Source organism: Chaetura pelagica, unplaced genomic scaffold (genome assembly GCF_000747805.2).
Source record: "Chaetura pelagica isolate M959 unplaced genomic scaffold, ChaPel_1.0 scaffold138, whole genome shotgun sequence".
NCBI classification, from domain to species: Eukaryota; Metazoa; Chordata; class Aves; order Apodiformes; family Apodidae; genus Chaetura; species Chaetura pelagica.
Genome location: NW_009954215.1, coordinates 1,623,023 through 1,638,140, shown reverse-complemented (window position 1 = coordinate 1,638,140; position 15,118 = coordinate 1,623,023). Strand labels below are relative to the sequence as shown.

Here is a 15,118-nt window from a genome sequence, read left to right as displayed (position 1 = left end):
ATTCAGTCTGACCTTGAACACTTCCTGCTATGGGGCATACATGACATCTCTGGGTGACCTGTTCCAGTGGCTCACCACTCTCATTGTATAAAAATTTCTTCCTTATATCCTTGCATCTGTCCTCTTTGAGTTTTAAAACCATTGCCTCTTATCCTGTCACTGCAGGCTGTGGCAAAATGTCTCTTATCTTTCTTGTAAGCTCTCTTGGTGTATTGAAAGGCTGCAATAAGGTGTCCCTGGAACCTTTTTTTCTCCATGCTGAACAATTTCAACTCTCTCAGCCTGTCTTCATAGGAGAGGTGATCTCTGATCATTCCAGTGGCTCTCCTCTGGCCCCACTGTGAAGGCCCATGCCTTTCCCCAGAGCTGGATCCAGTACTTCAGGTGGGGTCTCAGGACAGTTAAGTAGAGGGGGACAATAATCTCTCTCAGCCTGCCTGCCGTGCTTTGTTTTATGCAGCCCAGGATAATACTAACTTTCTGGGCTGCAAGCACCAAGTGCCAGCTCACATCTAATTTTTCATCTGCCAGTGCTTAGAATCATAGAATTGCTTTGGTTGGAAAAGACCATTAAGATTGTCAAGTCCAGCCATTAATCTAACACTGCCAAGTCCACCACTAAGCCTTGTCAAGTTGTTTGTATTTGCCAAGGGTTGAAATGGATGGTTGACTGAAGGCCTGTGAAAAAATGTAGATCAGTTTTGCAAGTTGAGTGATAAAAAGAATGTATGTTGTAAAATAATGCTGTACTGCCCTCTGCTGTATTTTAAGATATGTATCTCTTTAAGATATGCCAATGTTTAAGAAAAAATTAGCACATTTTTTTTCTTGTACTCCCACATTTTTCAGTTTATGAAGGAATTGATTTTGAAAACTTTACGTAGTTTGTGGCAGTGTTCTGTTAAATCCCTTTATATAGAAGCTGTTGAAAATAGTTCATAGATCGGTAAGTGTTTGCTAACTGTATCAGATTGAAATCTGGAATACAAGTTTATAAACGTTCCTGTTTATGAGAGGGAGGAGTGGAATGGGAGCTTGCAGTTGAGCTGTGGGAGTTACTAGCCAGTCAGAGGTCACAAGGTGTCAGGAGCTAGAGCCAGGGAGTTGTAACTGAAATAAAAAGTCAGAAGACCAAGCCAGGATTTAATATTGGAGACATCACCAGAGAGAACCATGGTAAGTTTAACGGGGGCTTACTTTTGTTAAAGAGATACCAAAGACCCTTATTTCTTCTTGCTTTATTGGAGAACTCTTTTGAAGACAATGCCTTAGGGATGTGTCAGGGCATATCATATCTGTATGTACCTAGAGATGAGAAAGCCTGAGTCAAAATTCAGTCAGTTGGAAGAAAAATGGAGTATGCATTTTAGGAACTGAGCTTCAGTAAACTTTAATTTTAAAAAATGAGCTTTGTCCTTTATAGTAATTCTGACATAACTCTAATTCCCATTAACCTTTTTCCTAGAATTCCTGCTATTCCTATGTTCTTTAGCCATTTTGGCTCATGATTTTATGATTATTTTATAGTAACTTTGCAACACTTACATAGTGTGAGGTGCAGAAAGTGTCAATTAAATCTGATTTTTGTTTCTCTTCACCTGAACTATCTTAATTAGAGGTCTAGTGATGTGTATATTTTGATTCTGACAGTTGTGGATCTGTGGACAGAGGCATATTATCCATGCTTTTTAAAAGAAAAAAATCTTACCTGCCTGTCCTGATAGGCAGAAGCAGCCAGAGAAAAGCCATGGTGCTCTGTTGGGAATGCATAAAGGACTGGTGTCTTAGAAGGTTACAGATACTGGGTACTAATAACAGATTCTTTTCCTGCAAGTCACAAACAGATTTGTAATGAGCATCAGGTATCATGTGGTGGTTAAACTCCCAGAGGTCACAAAAATAACTTCAGTAAGAAGTCTCTTGGGAGCTTTACAACATTGTTATCAATGTAAAATGTACAGTGTGTCAATGTAAACGTACAGGACTTTAATTCCTGTTAACTGAAGACAGCTAATGCTTGTGTGTTATGCTTTAGATAACTTGGAGAATGGAGAAGAGCATGAAAATGTTCATGCTGTAGAACTGGTTCCAAGAAAATCTGATCTTCCTTACAGGTACATGTCAATTATGTTTTCTTTAAAGAAAAAAATCTTCACCCTATGTTGTCAGCTTATTATTGTTAACTGATGCATAGCTACTCAGTAGTGGAAAACAAACTATTCATTAGGGTAGTTGTGCAAATCTTTGGAAAAACAAATGCAAAAGCCTACACTACCCTTTTTACAGTTTTCATATATTGAACTTTTTTCCTTGTGCCTTGAAGAAGTCACATAGTCATGTCAAATAACAGGCAGAATCAGCCTCATGTTTTTGAACATAGGTTTTAATGTTATTTTTTATGTTATTTTTGCTGTATTCTCCATGGCCTGTTGGTTTGGATCTTCTTGTGTGTATTCTTACATCAGACTCAAAATAGATACCTTAAAGGATAATTAAACCCAAGTTGATTGGATTTTGGTGAATATGATGACTATTCTAATTTCTGGAATGCTTTGTTCTTAAGTTTCAATTTCAGGATTTTGTTTTCATTTATTGACAATATTGTACTTTTATAATTAGAGTGGAAGTCAGTCCTGCAGCTCAAGTGAATACTTTAAGCAATATGTTGCCTTCAGCCACTGTGCCAGAATCCATGACGATTAGTAAGTACTTCCTTGATGTATCTAGATTGACAGAATTAACTGAAAGTCCTGCAACTCTTCCTTTCTATTTTTAGTTCATTAAGACCTGTTTAGAGAGGCATGTAGCATGTCACTTGTGATATGCTGGCTACTTTAGAAATCAATGCTCTGAAATTATTTTTGAATTGGCAGATCCCAGGTTATGGTTCATTTCAACTGGCATCACATTTGCTTCTATTTATACAGAGATGTGGCTTGAGTAGATTAATGAACAAAAATTATTTAATGTGTTTAACATATTTGGATTTGTAAACTCTGAAGGCATAAAGGGCTGGTTCTTTTGTGATTTTACTTATTTTGCCTGCTTTCATTAATGTCCAGTTGGAAAAAAACTCAAACAAACCTGGAACTCTGTCTGTGTACACTCAGTCTTTGGTTTTGATATGGAAATCTGTTGCAAACTGAAGTATGGGCTTTCATAAGAAAAACATGTTAAGATTAATGGGGAGGACAGTTGTATTTTCAGTGGTGTTAAGAGTTGACCTGGACAGGACAGAATAGCCTTTGCTGTAGAAAAAAGATTAGAAGAAGTACAGGCAGTTTGTTTACCCTATCTTTAATCTGTTTTCTTAAAAAAAATAATTGTAGAACAAAGATTTAAACTAACTGGCTGTTCCAACATGTAAGCCAGTATAGTTTTGTTTTCCTCACTGTACAGAAATTTTGTAATTGAAGGATAGATATGGTTTTGTTCCTAAAGCTGGGGTGTGTGTTTGTCTGTTTATTTTTATAAATTTAAATGTGTACATATTTTAAAATATTACATTTGGGAAGTTAGAAGTGATGCAGCAAGAATTCTCTTCTGAAATTGATTTGTGAAATTGTCAAAATGAATGACCAAAATGAATGATCAAAATGAATATTCTAATTCCGTGTTCTGATGTCATGGTATTGATGTATGTTAAAGGAAGTAAACCATGCATTTTTTGCTGGGTACTGTTTCAGGCTCTGGCATGGGTCTGCTCACTGAACTTTGTAAGAAAGGGTTTTTCAGCTTTGTAAAGTACTTTATGAAGCAGGACACTAGTTTGAGATTTCTAAGTGACGTAGTTGTAGATGTAGGTGGATTTACTGTTGTTAGGTACTATGATACCTTGGACACTGGATTTTCTCTGCTTATGTTATTACTACAATATCCTTTCTTTCTTACATTTTTATTTTATTTTACAGTAATCGAATTTTAATGGGGAACTTCCTGATTTTATTGCACTCTATTGGTGTCATTGTTACATAGATCTAACAGGTGCCAGCAGGGGCCGCAGTTGGTCTCCTTCAGTTGTTCAGTTAGTTCCTGCATGTAGTTAAGAGAGCTATAAAATAGAAGTAAATTCTGAGATGTTCAGTTCTTGATACTTAGCAATTTCTAAATTAAATAAACCACAGGATCAACTGAAGCATACATGCTATCATTAGTTTCCCATTTCAGATAAGGTTTTAGTGGAAGGAATCGGGGAAGCATGTCAAAACAATCTATAAAACCAGCAGAACACCTAGTAAACAATCTAATTAGAATTATAATAAAAATTCAGCTGACTGTACATGTAAGTTAATGCCTTCATAATAGCTGATCCAAGGTACATTCAATAAAAATGCTTTTTATCAAGTTTGTTGTTGGATGTAGTTTCTCTACAGAAATAATTCAGTGCTTTGACAAAGCCAGACACTGAAGCTCTTTTTCTCTATTGCAATTAGCAGAAGAATTATTAAATGGTGAGGCTTATAGCTCTGTTGCATAGCAACTAATTCTAGCACATCAGACAAGAAAAATGGACTGCAGTAATGCAGTCAGAAAAGCTGTGAGGTCTCTGGTGACTGGAATGTTGTGCTTCTGATTTCTAAAGAAAAAGCCTAATTATTATTTTTTTTTAATCCATTCTTCTCCCGCTTCCTTTCCAATTTACTAGTACAGTACTAACCTTTTCCTTCTTCTTTTGATATGCAGGCCAGAAATCTATGTTATGAGAAGCTGTAATTTAAAATTTCTGCCACTTTGAATTGTTTTCCTGAGTTTATATCTCATACATTTGTAAGGTATAGGTTAACTTAGTAGCAGGTACATCTCAAAAAAATACCGATACCACTTGAGAGAAATCCTAATCCAAAGAGTTAGTTACAATGGTGTGTTGGACCTAATTGGTAAACTCACCCTACTTTACAGATCATTCTGTCTTACAAACAACTTTATAAAGAAATCAATTTGTAGGAGGTTTTATATTTATGCGCCTATCCCATTATATAGTTTTCCAGTAAAAAAAAAAAAATCATTATCTTACCATATTTGAGTTGCAACTTTGCTCCAATTGTTGTCGTTGGATGATTATATTTTTTGCATTGTTTTACACCAGAAAAAATTGTCCTTACAGCACAAGTCTCCCCTTTTTGTTTTTTTCAGTGGAACAAAAGAAAGTAAGTTACTTTTATTTGAGAAGGATGCTACTTGTATCCTTCTTTATGATGTTCTTTGATTATAGTGGTATTTTTAGTGAATAACTGGGAACTTGGTTTTTCCACTGTAATTTACCTCAGTTTTTAATGCTGGGCAAAAGGCAGAAAGGTTGTTGCATTGTAAATTATTACATATTTTGTCTTCTATTCTTGAGAAAGTCCCCAGTTTTTTATGATCACTGAAGGACTTTACAGAATAATCAAACCTAAAAATTATGTTTTTATCCTGCTGTGTAAATAAATAAGTTGTATGTTTTAATGCTTTCTCTGTCCCCTAAATAGCTTCTGACCTGTTCAATAACTTTGTTGCCACTGGTCACAGACAGGTAATAAAATTCTTGTGGCTTCTCTGAAAGCACATCTGTGGAAAGAAAGTGCATGAATTTCATCACTGAGAAAAAAGCTGCAGTTTATCTTAAGGACTTTTTTTTGGTCAGAACCCTTCTATACAGTAGAAAGCCAACATAGTATTTCCTATTGAAATTTGCCCTATTAATAATGACATGACAGGATAATATTTACAAGATTTTTGAGCACTTAATAAAGCTTTAATAGCCAATGTTCATGCAGGCAGCTTAGGGACCATGTCTTAAAGGTCAGACTTCTGATTTAAGATGTAACTAGTCTGCTGGAAGTTTTATTTGTCTCTGAAAATATCTGTGTATCACTTAGGAAAGTTAAAAAAAATAAATCATTCCTGTAGACTTCTCCCAGCCCACCCTGATATTCTATCTGCAGAATTGCAGAGGAGTGCTGCCTGACCTTGTGTACACTGAGAGATGATTTCACTTACAGCTCAGTGTTCATAACAGGTGATTGCAAATTAGACTTACCCAATCTTTGGCTAAACAACAAGGGAGTTGTGAAACTTATGACTTTTCTGGAGGTTGTTGGGAAAGTGACAGGTGTTTCTTAGCTTATGGCACTTGTTTATGTATTCCATGCTCAGAATGTGACCTTTAGAAAAGCTAGATTTTGCATGTAGTATGAAAGTGAATTTAAAAATATTTCAGAGAAAAAAAAATTGCTTTATTAGTAATTTGTCACTATAGATTTAAAAAGTGAGGTTTAATACAAAAAAAATTAATTAGCACATTCTTTGATTTTTAAATTTTTTTTGTTGTCTTTTTCTACTGATAAAGAAAGACCTGGATTCAAATTACTGTTTTGCACATGGGAATATTTTTTATTCAAAGGTTGTTGCAAATACATCTCTTAAGATTACATAATTTCAAAGACTTCACTAGTTATCTTATTATATCTGTTTTTATGAAGCTGATTATCTCTTGAATTTTAGGTCTGTTGATGTTGAATGCTGATCCTTAATAACAGTAGCGTATCTCTTCCATTAATGTTACTTTACCAAATATAAATGCACAAAGCAGTTCAGAAGTAGGACATAAATTCTAACATCAGTTTACTGAAGTAGATATTCCTGGCTATCCTTCCACTGTTGTATGGGGGTAAAATAAAAAAAGGGGGGGCGAGGAAGAAGAAAGATTGAGGTTGTGAAGTCCAGAAGTTAGAAAATTACAATTTTATGGTTGCTGCTACAACTTGTTTGTTTGTTTTGTTTTTGTATTTTTTAAAAAATGTATTCCTGTTTCAAACCCACACAATGAATGAGACATAACTCTGCTGGGTTATGAGCATGCACTGGTCTCAGAGACAAGTGCAACACACAGACAAAAGTTTATGAGCTGTGAATGTTCTGGCAGGTTTGAAGTGAACCTGCTGCAGTATATGATACTAGATTTACTTTGTTTGCACTCAGTTGACTGTTCTGACATGCTGTGACATTTTTCAAGAGGCACAAGTGAGAGTAAGAAATGTCAGTTTTTGACAGTTTTGAATACTATGCCTGAATTAAATAAGATTGTCCTTTTATTTCTGTTCCGTCACTTGCATTGAAAGACCAGGAAATGAAAGTTTATTCTCTTTTTTTCTTGGTAAATTTTTTATTTCACTCTTTCATATTTACTGTGAATGGGGAGATTAAAGAAGTGTTGGTGATAAACTGTATAGTTCTTGTGATTGTTTTGAGTGACTGATAGAAAATCCAGCTCCTTCAATAGTCATCCCTTCAAGAAGAAATAACAAGTGTTGCAATGAAGCAATATTGCTGTTAGGGTAGGTACAGGCTGGATAAGCCTTCTTGAAAGCCTGGGCTCTTTGACCAGTCTAGTTGTTTGTGTTCATGCTTTTTTCCACATCTCCACTGCTATCCATAGTTGAACTGCATTAGCAAGAAACACTGAGTATGATGTGTGTTTGCTGTTGTGGTCCTAAAATTAAGCACTGCTCTTTGTCCTGTATGTGATAAAGAAATTTGGAGTTTCTGCTTTGCTGTGTCTCTGTAGAATTGCCAATTCCGTAACTCTCATAACTCAGAGACAAATGGAAATAAAAAGCATTTTAACATCTTTTATTTCAAGAGGCTTTCTTCTGCTTTTATGCAAACCATGGTTTTTAACAGAATCTTTCATACTTAGCTTAGTTATGTGTGCGTTGAAGAGGGGGGTAAGAAAACATGGGATTTCAATTCTACTTGTTCAGAAGATTATGGGTGCAATAAAGAAGATAAAGCTATTAGGCAAGCTAAGGTTACAATTTCAATAGACTGGTAGAACTGGCAAGATGGACAAATTTCCAACAGCTTCACTGTTTAAATGTTAATAGATCAGTCCACATTTAAACAGACTGAGATGCTTAAAGGCAATTATTGTAGTCACCACAGTGTAAGTACAAAGCCAGCACTACTATAGCGTGTTTGAGTAGCAATGCCTTCAGTTTATTCAGAGTCAAGATAATAGCAACTAACTCAGATGATGCATTGTCATATTTTAATGATACTTTTGACATGTTTAAAATGCTTTTGGTTTGATATTTTTGTGAGGAGGATTCTGAATTCAAATTTGTAGTTAAAGATCTTTGATTTAGTGTTACTATACTCAAAGTTTACTATAGAATTTTTTTTCCCTGTGTTATACGCTTGTACAAGGCTTGAACACTTACTAGACACAGGCTGATGGCATGTGCTCCATTTTTACAACACTTATTTTTTCAAGAACTGTTACAACCCAGCAATTTTCCACTGGCAAAAAACCCCACCAACAAACCAGAAAATAACCCCAAAAACCTGGAGAAATCCCAGCCTTCCCAATCTGCCCTCAAAGTGGCAATGTCTCATCATGACCAAAGGAATACTATACTGTGTTGATTTTCATGATCACCTCGTGTGTATTTTATAGCTATTTACAATACTTAAATTTCGGAATGTAGGGTTTGGTGGGTATTTTTGTTTTTTTGTTTCCCCCTCCCTCCAAAATAAAGGCTAGTCAATAGAAGCTGTTACAGACCATCATTTGAAAAACAGTAGTTAAAATACTGGAGTGTAGCTTAGCTGTCATTCAGAATCTCCACTCTTAAGTTTTCCTATAATTGCTATGTAAATTGCAGTGGTTACCTGGTCACTTAAATGCAATATGAAATTTATTCTTGCCAAAAAGGGTATTCCATCTTTTATTTCTAATCTTTATTGACTAAAAAGGTGTTATGTTCTGCCGTGAATGCTTTCTGCTATGTGCCTTGTGCCAGGAACAGTATTAAAGTCAACAGCAAGAAGATCACTTTGTAACTGCTTGTCTGCAAAGTGGCCCTGCGGAAAAAAAAAAGAAAACCAATTTTGGGCCAGATCAGACCTTACTAGGACACTGTGTGTCTATAAACACCAGGGCCAGTGCAAGGGAGGTGGTAGGAGTGGTGGGCAAGGTAGGCTGGAATGTCTTTTTGCTGAAAGCACAGCATTAGGAAGTCTGACTAAAGCAGTGATGTAACCAATTTAACTTAGCTTTTCTACAAGGTTTGGATCTTTGTTTTTTGGGTTTTTTTGGTAGCAATATAGAGAACTCATATAAAGATGCTAAGTAACTGTAGAAAAAATAATTGTTCTCCCTGTACTGAATTAATGGAGTGCAAAATCCCTCTAATGACCTACAGAAATGTTTCTTACTGATGTCGATTAGTTCTCAAGTTGTAACGTGTAATGGATAGGAAAATTATTGTCTAGTTTCTCCATGGCCAAAGAAGCAGAAGTGTTTTGGAAAAAAAATCTAGCATGAAGAAATTAGATTGATTTCAAGTGATATGAGAACCCTGCTGAATCCTGCAAGGGAGGGTTTACCAGCAGAATCCCAATGCCAGACTGGAATTGTCGTGTCTTTAAAAATTCTAAAATTCTTTCATTATTTTTTTTTAAACTTTTATTCTTGTTACAATGACAGAAATTATTTTGTTAAGATATTTATAGGAGATATAAAGGATTTTTTATGAAATTACAAGAGTCAGAAATCCCGTTGTCTTTAAGACTGGACTTGAGAAGAAATGCCACGGAGAAGCAGTTACATTATCTCTACTCTGGTCTTACTGTAACAGTCAAATTTCTTGTGTCAGAATTTACAGCAAGGAAAAATCAACAATTTGAAGAAGTTAAATAACAGTGTATCTCATTAATATGCATTTAGTGAAAATGTGCATTGTCCTGTACATCTCTGTGATTAAAACAAAACAACTGCAGACACAGGCAAACTTGTGAACGTTGGTATTAAAGCCAGATACAGACTAATTTGATTTCATCAATGCTTCTGATCCAGTGTTAAATAATATAATTTTTGATAGATTGTTCAAATTAGTGATGAGATAAAGAACATTTTTGTGTTTTGCTGAGTATCAAATTATGTTGGCATAATCTTAGGTGTGTTGCTCAATTAGTGCCAGTATGTGCATGACTTTTAGATCTGAAATGACCACAGATACTCACAGAAATTCATCTATTTTGTCCCTTCTCTTTAGATGAACTTCGTCAAGCTATTGTGGCCATGATGAACAGAAAGGATGAGCTGGAAGAACAGAATAGGTAGGTTGTTTTTTTTTAATCAGGAGACACTATAATTTAAAAAAATCTCTCTAATACAAGCTGTCCTTTGTGTAAAGCTACCTGTAATCTTTGTGTTAGCTTTTTGATGTATATATTATTTTTCTGTGGAAGGTAAGCTTAATACTTCAATGATAATATGCTGAAATTTGCTGTCATTTTTGAATGTCTTTATGTTCACTTGGGACAAGATGGTAATGTAAATGGTAAGTCACTTATTTAAGATGCTATCAAAACTACTTTGTATTTATTTAGTCTTTTGAAACACGTAATTAGATGAATGAGAAAACAAATGTATTAAAAGACACACTGTTGTTCTGCTGTAGTAGGGCTATTTTGTTAATTTACATTTTTCTGTAGATACTTCAATTAGTTGGGTATTTTAATGTTGAGACTGCCAACTGATCACATTTTCCTGCCTCTAATCCTCCACATTCCCATAATTGCAAGTTATTACCACCTTCAGGTTTGCATTTTTTGGCAGAAGGACCAGAATGCTTTAGGTTTTACCATGATGCAGCATGCTGACCTTTGCTGTCTCATCACAGGTTTTACACAGAGGTCTATGGCAGTGCTCTCAGTAGGGAAAAAGACCTTTCCCTGTCTTACGGTAACAGTAACTTACTAGTAAAAATACTGCTTACACGTTATTTCTGAGATGGATGGACTTGCACTGAAAGCTGAAACCAGATTATAACCTGTTTTCTATAAGAATTTTTTTCTGCATGGTGGTACAGTAGATAGTGTAACAGCTTGTGCTTTGGACATGTTGATGAGATTGTAATACAAATCAATAATAGCACTTAGAGCTGTTTTGATTGGGTCCTTTTTCCTTGTAGCTGTTCATATCTTTGTTTAATTAAATCAGGTGAGTGTATTATGTTGAACATGAAGTTTTAGGATTGTATTAATTGTATGATTCAGGCAAACTACTCTGATTTTGAGAGTATCCTCTAATTACTAGCTAGGGTTTGCAGTGTTCTAACAGAGGCTGCTGCCTTCTTCTAGATCCCTGAGAAACCTGCTTGATGGAGAGATGGAACATTCTGCAGCCCTAAGGCAAGAAATGGACAACTGGAGAAGGAAATTAGCAGAACAGGAAGAGCGACATGCCATGAAAGTCCAAGCCTTGGCACGGTAAGAAGTGGTGAAAGTGTCATAAAAAGTAGCAGCTGTGGAACAGGGGAATAAAAAATTCTGCATACCAGAAAAAGTAACTTTCAAGTAATTTAGTTTTCAGAAGAACATAAGTGATTTAGGACTAAAAATCCCATGGACATTAATTGAAATGAAGCTGAAAAAAATCTGTGCAAGATTTTCTGACAGATTCAGTTAGTTTGTGTTTTTTAAGTGTTAACAGCAAGTCAGAGTCTAAAATATTAGTAAAATCACCATTACAGGACCAGAGGAAAGAATATTAGTAAGCTGAATTTATTACATCAAGTTTAATTTTAAAAACTAATCAGACTAATAGTAAGAAATATAAGCCATGAAAATATCAGTTAGATAACAAGACTAGATACAAAGGAATACATGTATGTGTAAAGTAAATGTAAGAAGACTTATCTCTCTTTGTGTATCTGTTTTGTCCAGTTCTAATCCCTCCCACCCCCTTTTTTTCCCCCCAATTAATTTTTATTATACTTGATATTTGGAGGATTCTTAGCATAGCTGTCTGCCCAATCTGGGACAAGTCATGATGTCAGATTTGTGTTTTTTTTCCTTCTATTGTATATATGATATTGTTGTTGAAATACCTAGCACTGTGTGCAAATCTTATTTTTCAAACTTAAAATCTGATACAGCTTTTAAGTATAATTGGAAGGGGGAGCAGAAGCACCATGTTAATGTTTATTTTCAACATACTGATGTTGCTGTCCTAGAATAATGAAATAAATACTTATCCTAGTGGAAGTGGCTGCTTGTGTAAAAACACAGGTTTTTTATTAAACAGTACACAAGCAAGATTGTTGATATTCTAGCTCTCAGATCTGGAGCCAGTGAGGACTTGTTTTAGAGGCTATTCCATTTTAATATTACTCCCCAGTATTTCTTCTGGTAGATGTCTTATATTGTTCCACTCTGAGATTAGTATGGGGACCTCTCTCCTTCCAGCAAGTTCCTACTTCAGTCAGTAGAAAGTGTGAGGAGTGGTTGTAGTGTTGGTTAAGAAAGACTTTTAAATGTAGATGCTGCTGTAATAGTGTGATTTCTAAATAAGCTCTAGAGTAACCTATGATGCCTAGGATCTTGGGGATGATTCACATGTATAGTTAAGAGCAAACCTATCCCAAATTTTAAATAAGATTGTTGACTTGGGCCTTGTCACAGTGAGAAGTGTTTGTTCTCTGCATGTGCTGGCAGAGTACTTAGTGTCAATTGTGAAGTACCACAGCTGAGCTTCCTGTAAGCTTTTTATTACAGAAAACTGGTACCTGAAATTCATAAATATAAAGCTTTCTTTTTTTTTTTTCCTAAATAAAAAAGTATTTAGAACACTCTTAGTTCTGCTTCTGATGACACATCATATTGAACTACTCTGAGGGAGGGAGAATTGCATAAGTGGGTTTGACATTCATGTGATGTAGGGCAATTGAGACAGTGCAAATACTTCATCATTTAATATTCACATTTCAGGTTATAGAGTTGTATATTCATATTTCTTTGACTCAACTTCCCCCACAGTTTTAGAATTTGCATTGTCATATGGGTGAATCAGATATTTGTCATGACCATACCTTTTTAAAGAATAGTTAAAGCTTTTATAACAAGATCTAAAGCGATGCTCACTTAGACTAACCTGTTATTTAAAACAAGTTTATTTAATTTCTCTTATTGCTATGGAGACTGGGTATTTTGTGCTGATTGCTCTTCTGAAAGACAGTTTACCTTGTCACGTGATAAAAACAGTGTTGGGAGCTTCTTAGGTACAACAAATTCCTCATATTCTAAATATTTTGGACTTTGGATGCATTTCTTTAATGATTCATTGCATCTCATTTTCTAGCATATAAGAAGCTGCATATATTACTTTGAAATAGAGGTTTTTCTTCTAAATTCTTTTGTTGGGACACTTTGTACACTGTAGGTGATGCTGCTGCAATAGTAAAAGTAAAAATTTAAAAAATAAATAATACTTTACAACAGGTATTTGGGCAAGGTGAATAAGTTGAAGAATTCAAAATAACAAAAATTTTGGAAATTCTTTTTAAGTGCTGCATAATACTCTAGGTGAGTGAGAGGAAAGTTAAGTTTCAGATATTTTGTAATAGTGAAATCTCACTGTTTACCTTGGAAACAATTGGTCACCTAACTAGAGTAGAAAAATTTCCTTGTTTGTAGTACTCTGAACACTTTAAGACAAGGAAAGTAATTCAGTAACAGTCTGACTATTGTAATTTGATGAACAAACATGCTTCAGATTATAAGAGCTGATATTTGTGTCCCCAAAGCTGTTGCAAATAATTTCGTGTAAGTATCTTCCTGAAGCCTTTGAGAACATAAATTTTGGTGGCACGTTAGTCAATGTTGAAATGATTGCTTCTGGATACCTACAAAATTGATTGATGCAGCTGGTGTAGACTCTCTGTAGTCTCAGGTCTCCTAGATAAAATGCTAGCTTACTTAGAGAAATTTTCCTGAGTTTCCTGAGTTCTTTTTGAAAAATGGAAAAATTCTTCGTTCTTCCTAGTTCCAAGTAGTGGGAATCTCCTTCTTCCATGTAAAGTATTTGAGTAATTCCTAACAGTTTTATGGTATTGTTTCAAAAGGAGCATTCAGTCTTAGCATTCAGCCTACTTCCTAGCCTTCCAGTAGAATAGACTAAATAGACTCCAGTATCATTTTGTAAGCTGTTTTCTTGTAGTTTTTTGGTTTTTTTGTTGTTTTTTTTTCCTCATTAATGAGCCTTTCTCAAATTGCATGGACATACTGTGCCAGTGGCTTCTTGGCAATGTTAAAGTTTTTTAATTAAGATTTTTTTGTTTCTGTATGGAATACTATTACCTCCCTTTGCTAGGCAAATGAATTTCTTGAAGTTGACTGTGAAATTGGATAATCTCAGATTGTATATTCTTTGAGTGTATTCAGAAATGTTGGAGGAAAGCATTTTACAAAGGGCAAGGTTTTGAGCAAGAAAAACAGATAGAAAGGAAAGATGATAATGCACCATGTGGGGAAATGGGGGATGACAATTTGACTGTATCTTAAACTTTTATGTACCTTCTGCCTACTGTCAGTTTTGTAACCTAATCTGCCTCCTTTTATCTAGTGCCTGTATTATTTAAGCCATGTTGCTTTTGGTTTTGGCTTTTTATATTAATCTGTTTTACAGGAGTTCATTCAGAGCCATAGGGCTTCACTGGTGGGTGAAGTGATGTTGTTGTGCAACTTGAAATGGATGCGTCATTGTCACCGTTTGACTCAGGTTCGACAGCAAGGCTCTTGATCCCCTCCCCATCCCCCTCAGATAGGGAAGGAGAGCATGAAAAAGAGAGAGACTTTACTGGATTGAAAACTAAACTAGACAGCTTTAATTAAACACTAATGATAAAAGAAAATATATACAATTATATACAAATGTGTTCAGATATGTGCAAAAGCCTCTCGCCTCCCCTCACCCCCAGCAACTCCCACAGCATCTCCTGAGCTGTGAAGAGTCCCAAAAGTCATAGAATCATAGAATCCTAGGGGTTGGAAGGGGCCTCGAAAGATCATCTAGTCCAACCCCCCCTGCCAGAGCAGGGTCACCTAGAGTACATCACATCGGAACGCATCCAGGTGGTTTTGAATGTCTCCAGTGAAGAAGACTCCACAACCTCCCTGGGCATCCTGTTCCAGTGCTCTGTCACTCTCACAGTAAAAAAATTATTTCGGATATTCACCTTGAACCTCCTATGCTCCAATTTGCACCCATTACCCCTTGTCCTATCACTGGTCATCACTGAGAAAAGCCTAACTCCATCCCCCTGACACTCACCCCTTACATATTTGTAAACAT

At 35.5% G+C, this 15,118-nt stretch overlaps 1 protein-coding gene across 1 annotated transcript in view; it reads left to right on the top strand.

Moving 5' to 3' along the window:
• Positions 1 to 15,118, top strand: part of SNX29 (sorting nexin 29) — a gene marked incomplete at its 5' end in the record, with an annotated part of 96,981 nt that overhangs the window by 11,089 nt on the left and 70,774 nt on the right. The window contains 4 exons of the mRNA XM_010003288.1: positions 2,036 to 2,114; positions 2,620 to 2,702; positions 10,038 to 10,101; positions 11,128 to 11,256. Of these exons, the coding sequence (XP_010001590.1) occupies positions 2,036 to 2,114; positions 2,620 to 2,702; positions 10,038 to 10,101; positions 11,128 to 11,256 (355 nt within the window). The remainder of the gene's footprint in view (positions 1 to 2,035; positions 2,115 to 2,619; positions 2,703 to 10,037; positions 10,102 to 11,127; positions 11,257 to 15,118) is intronic.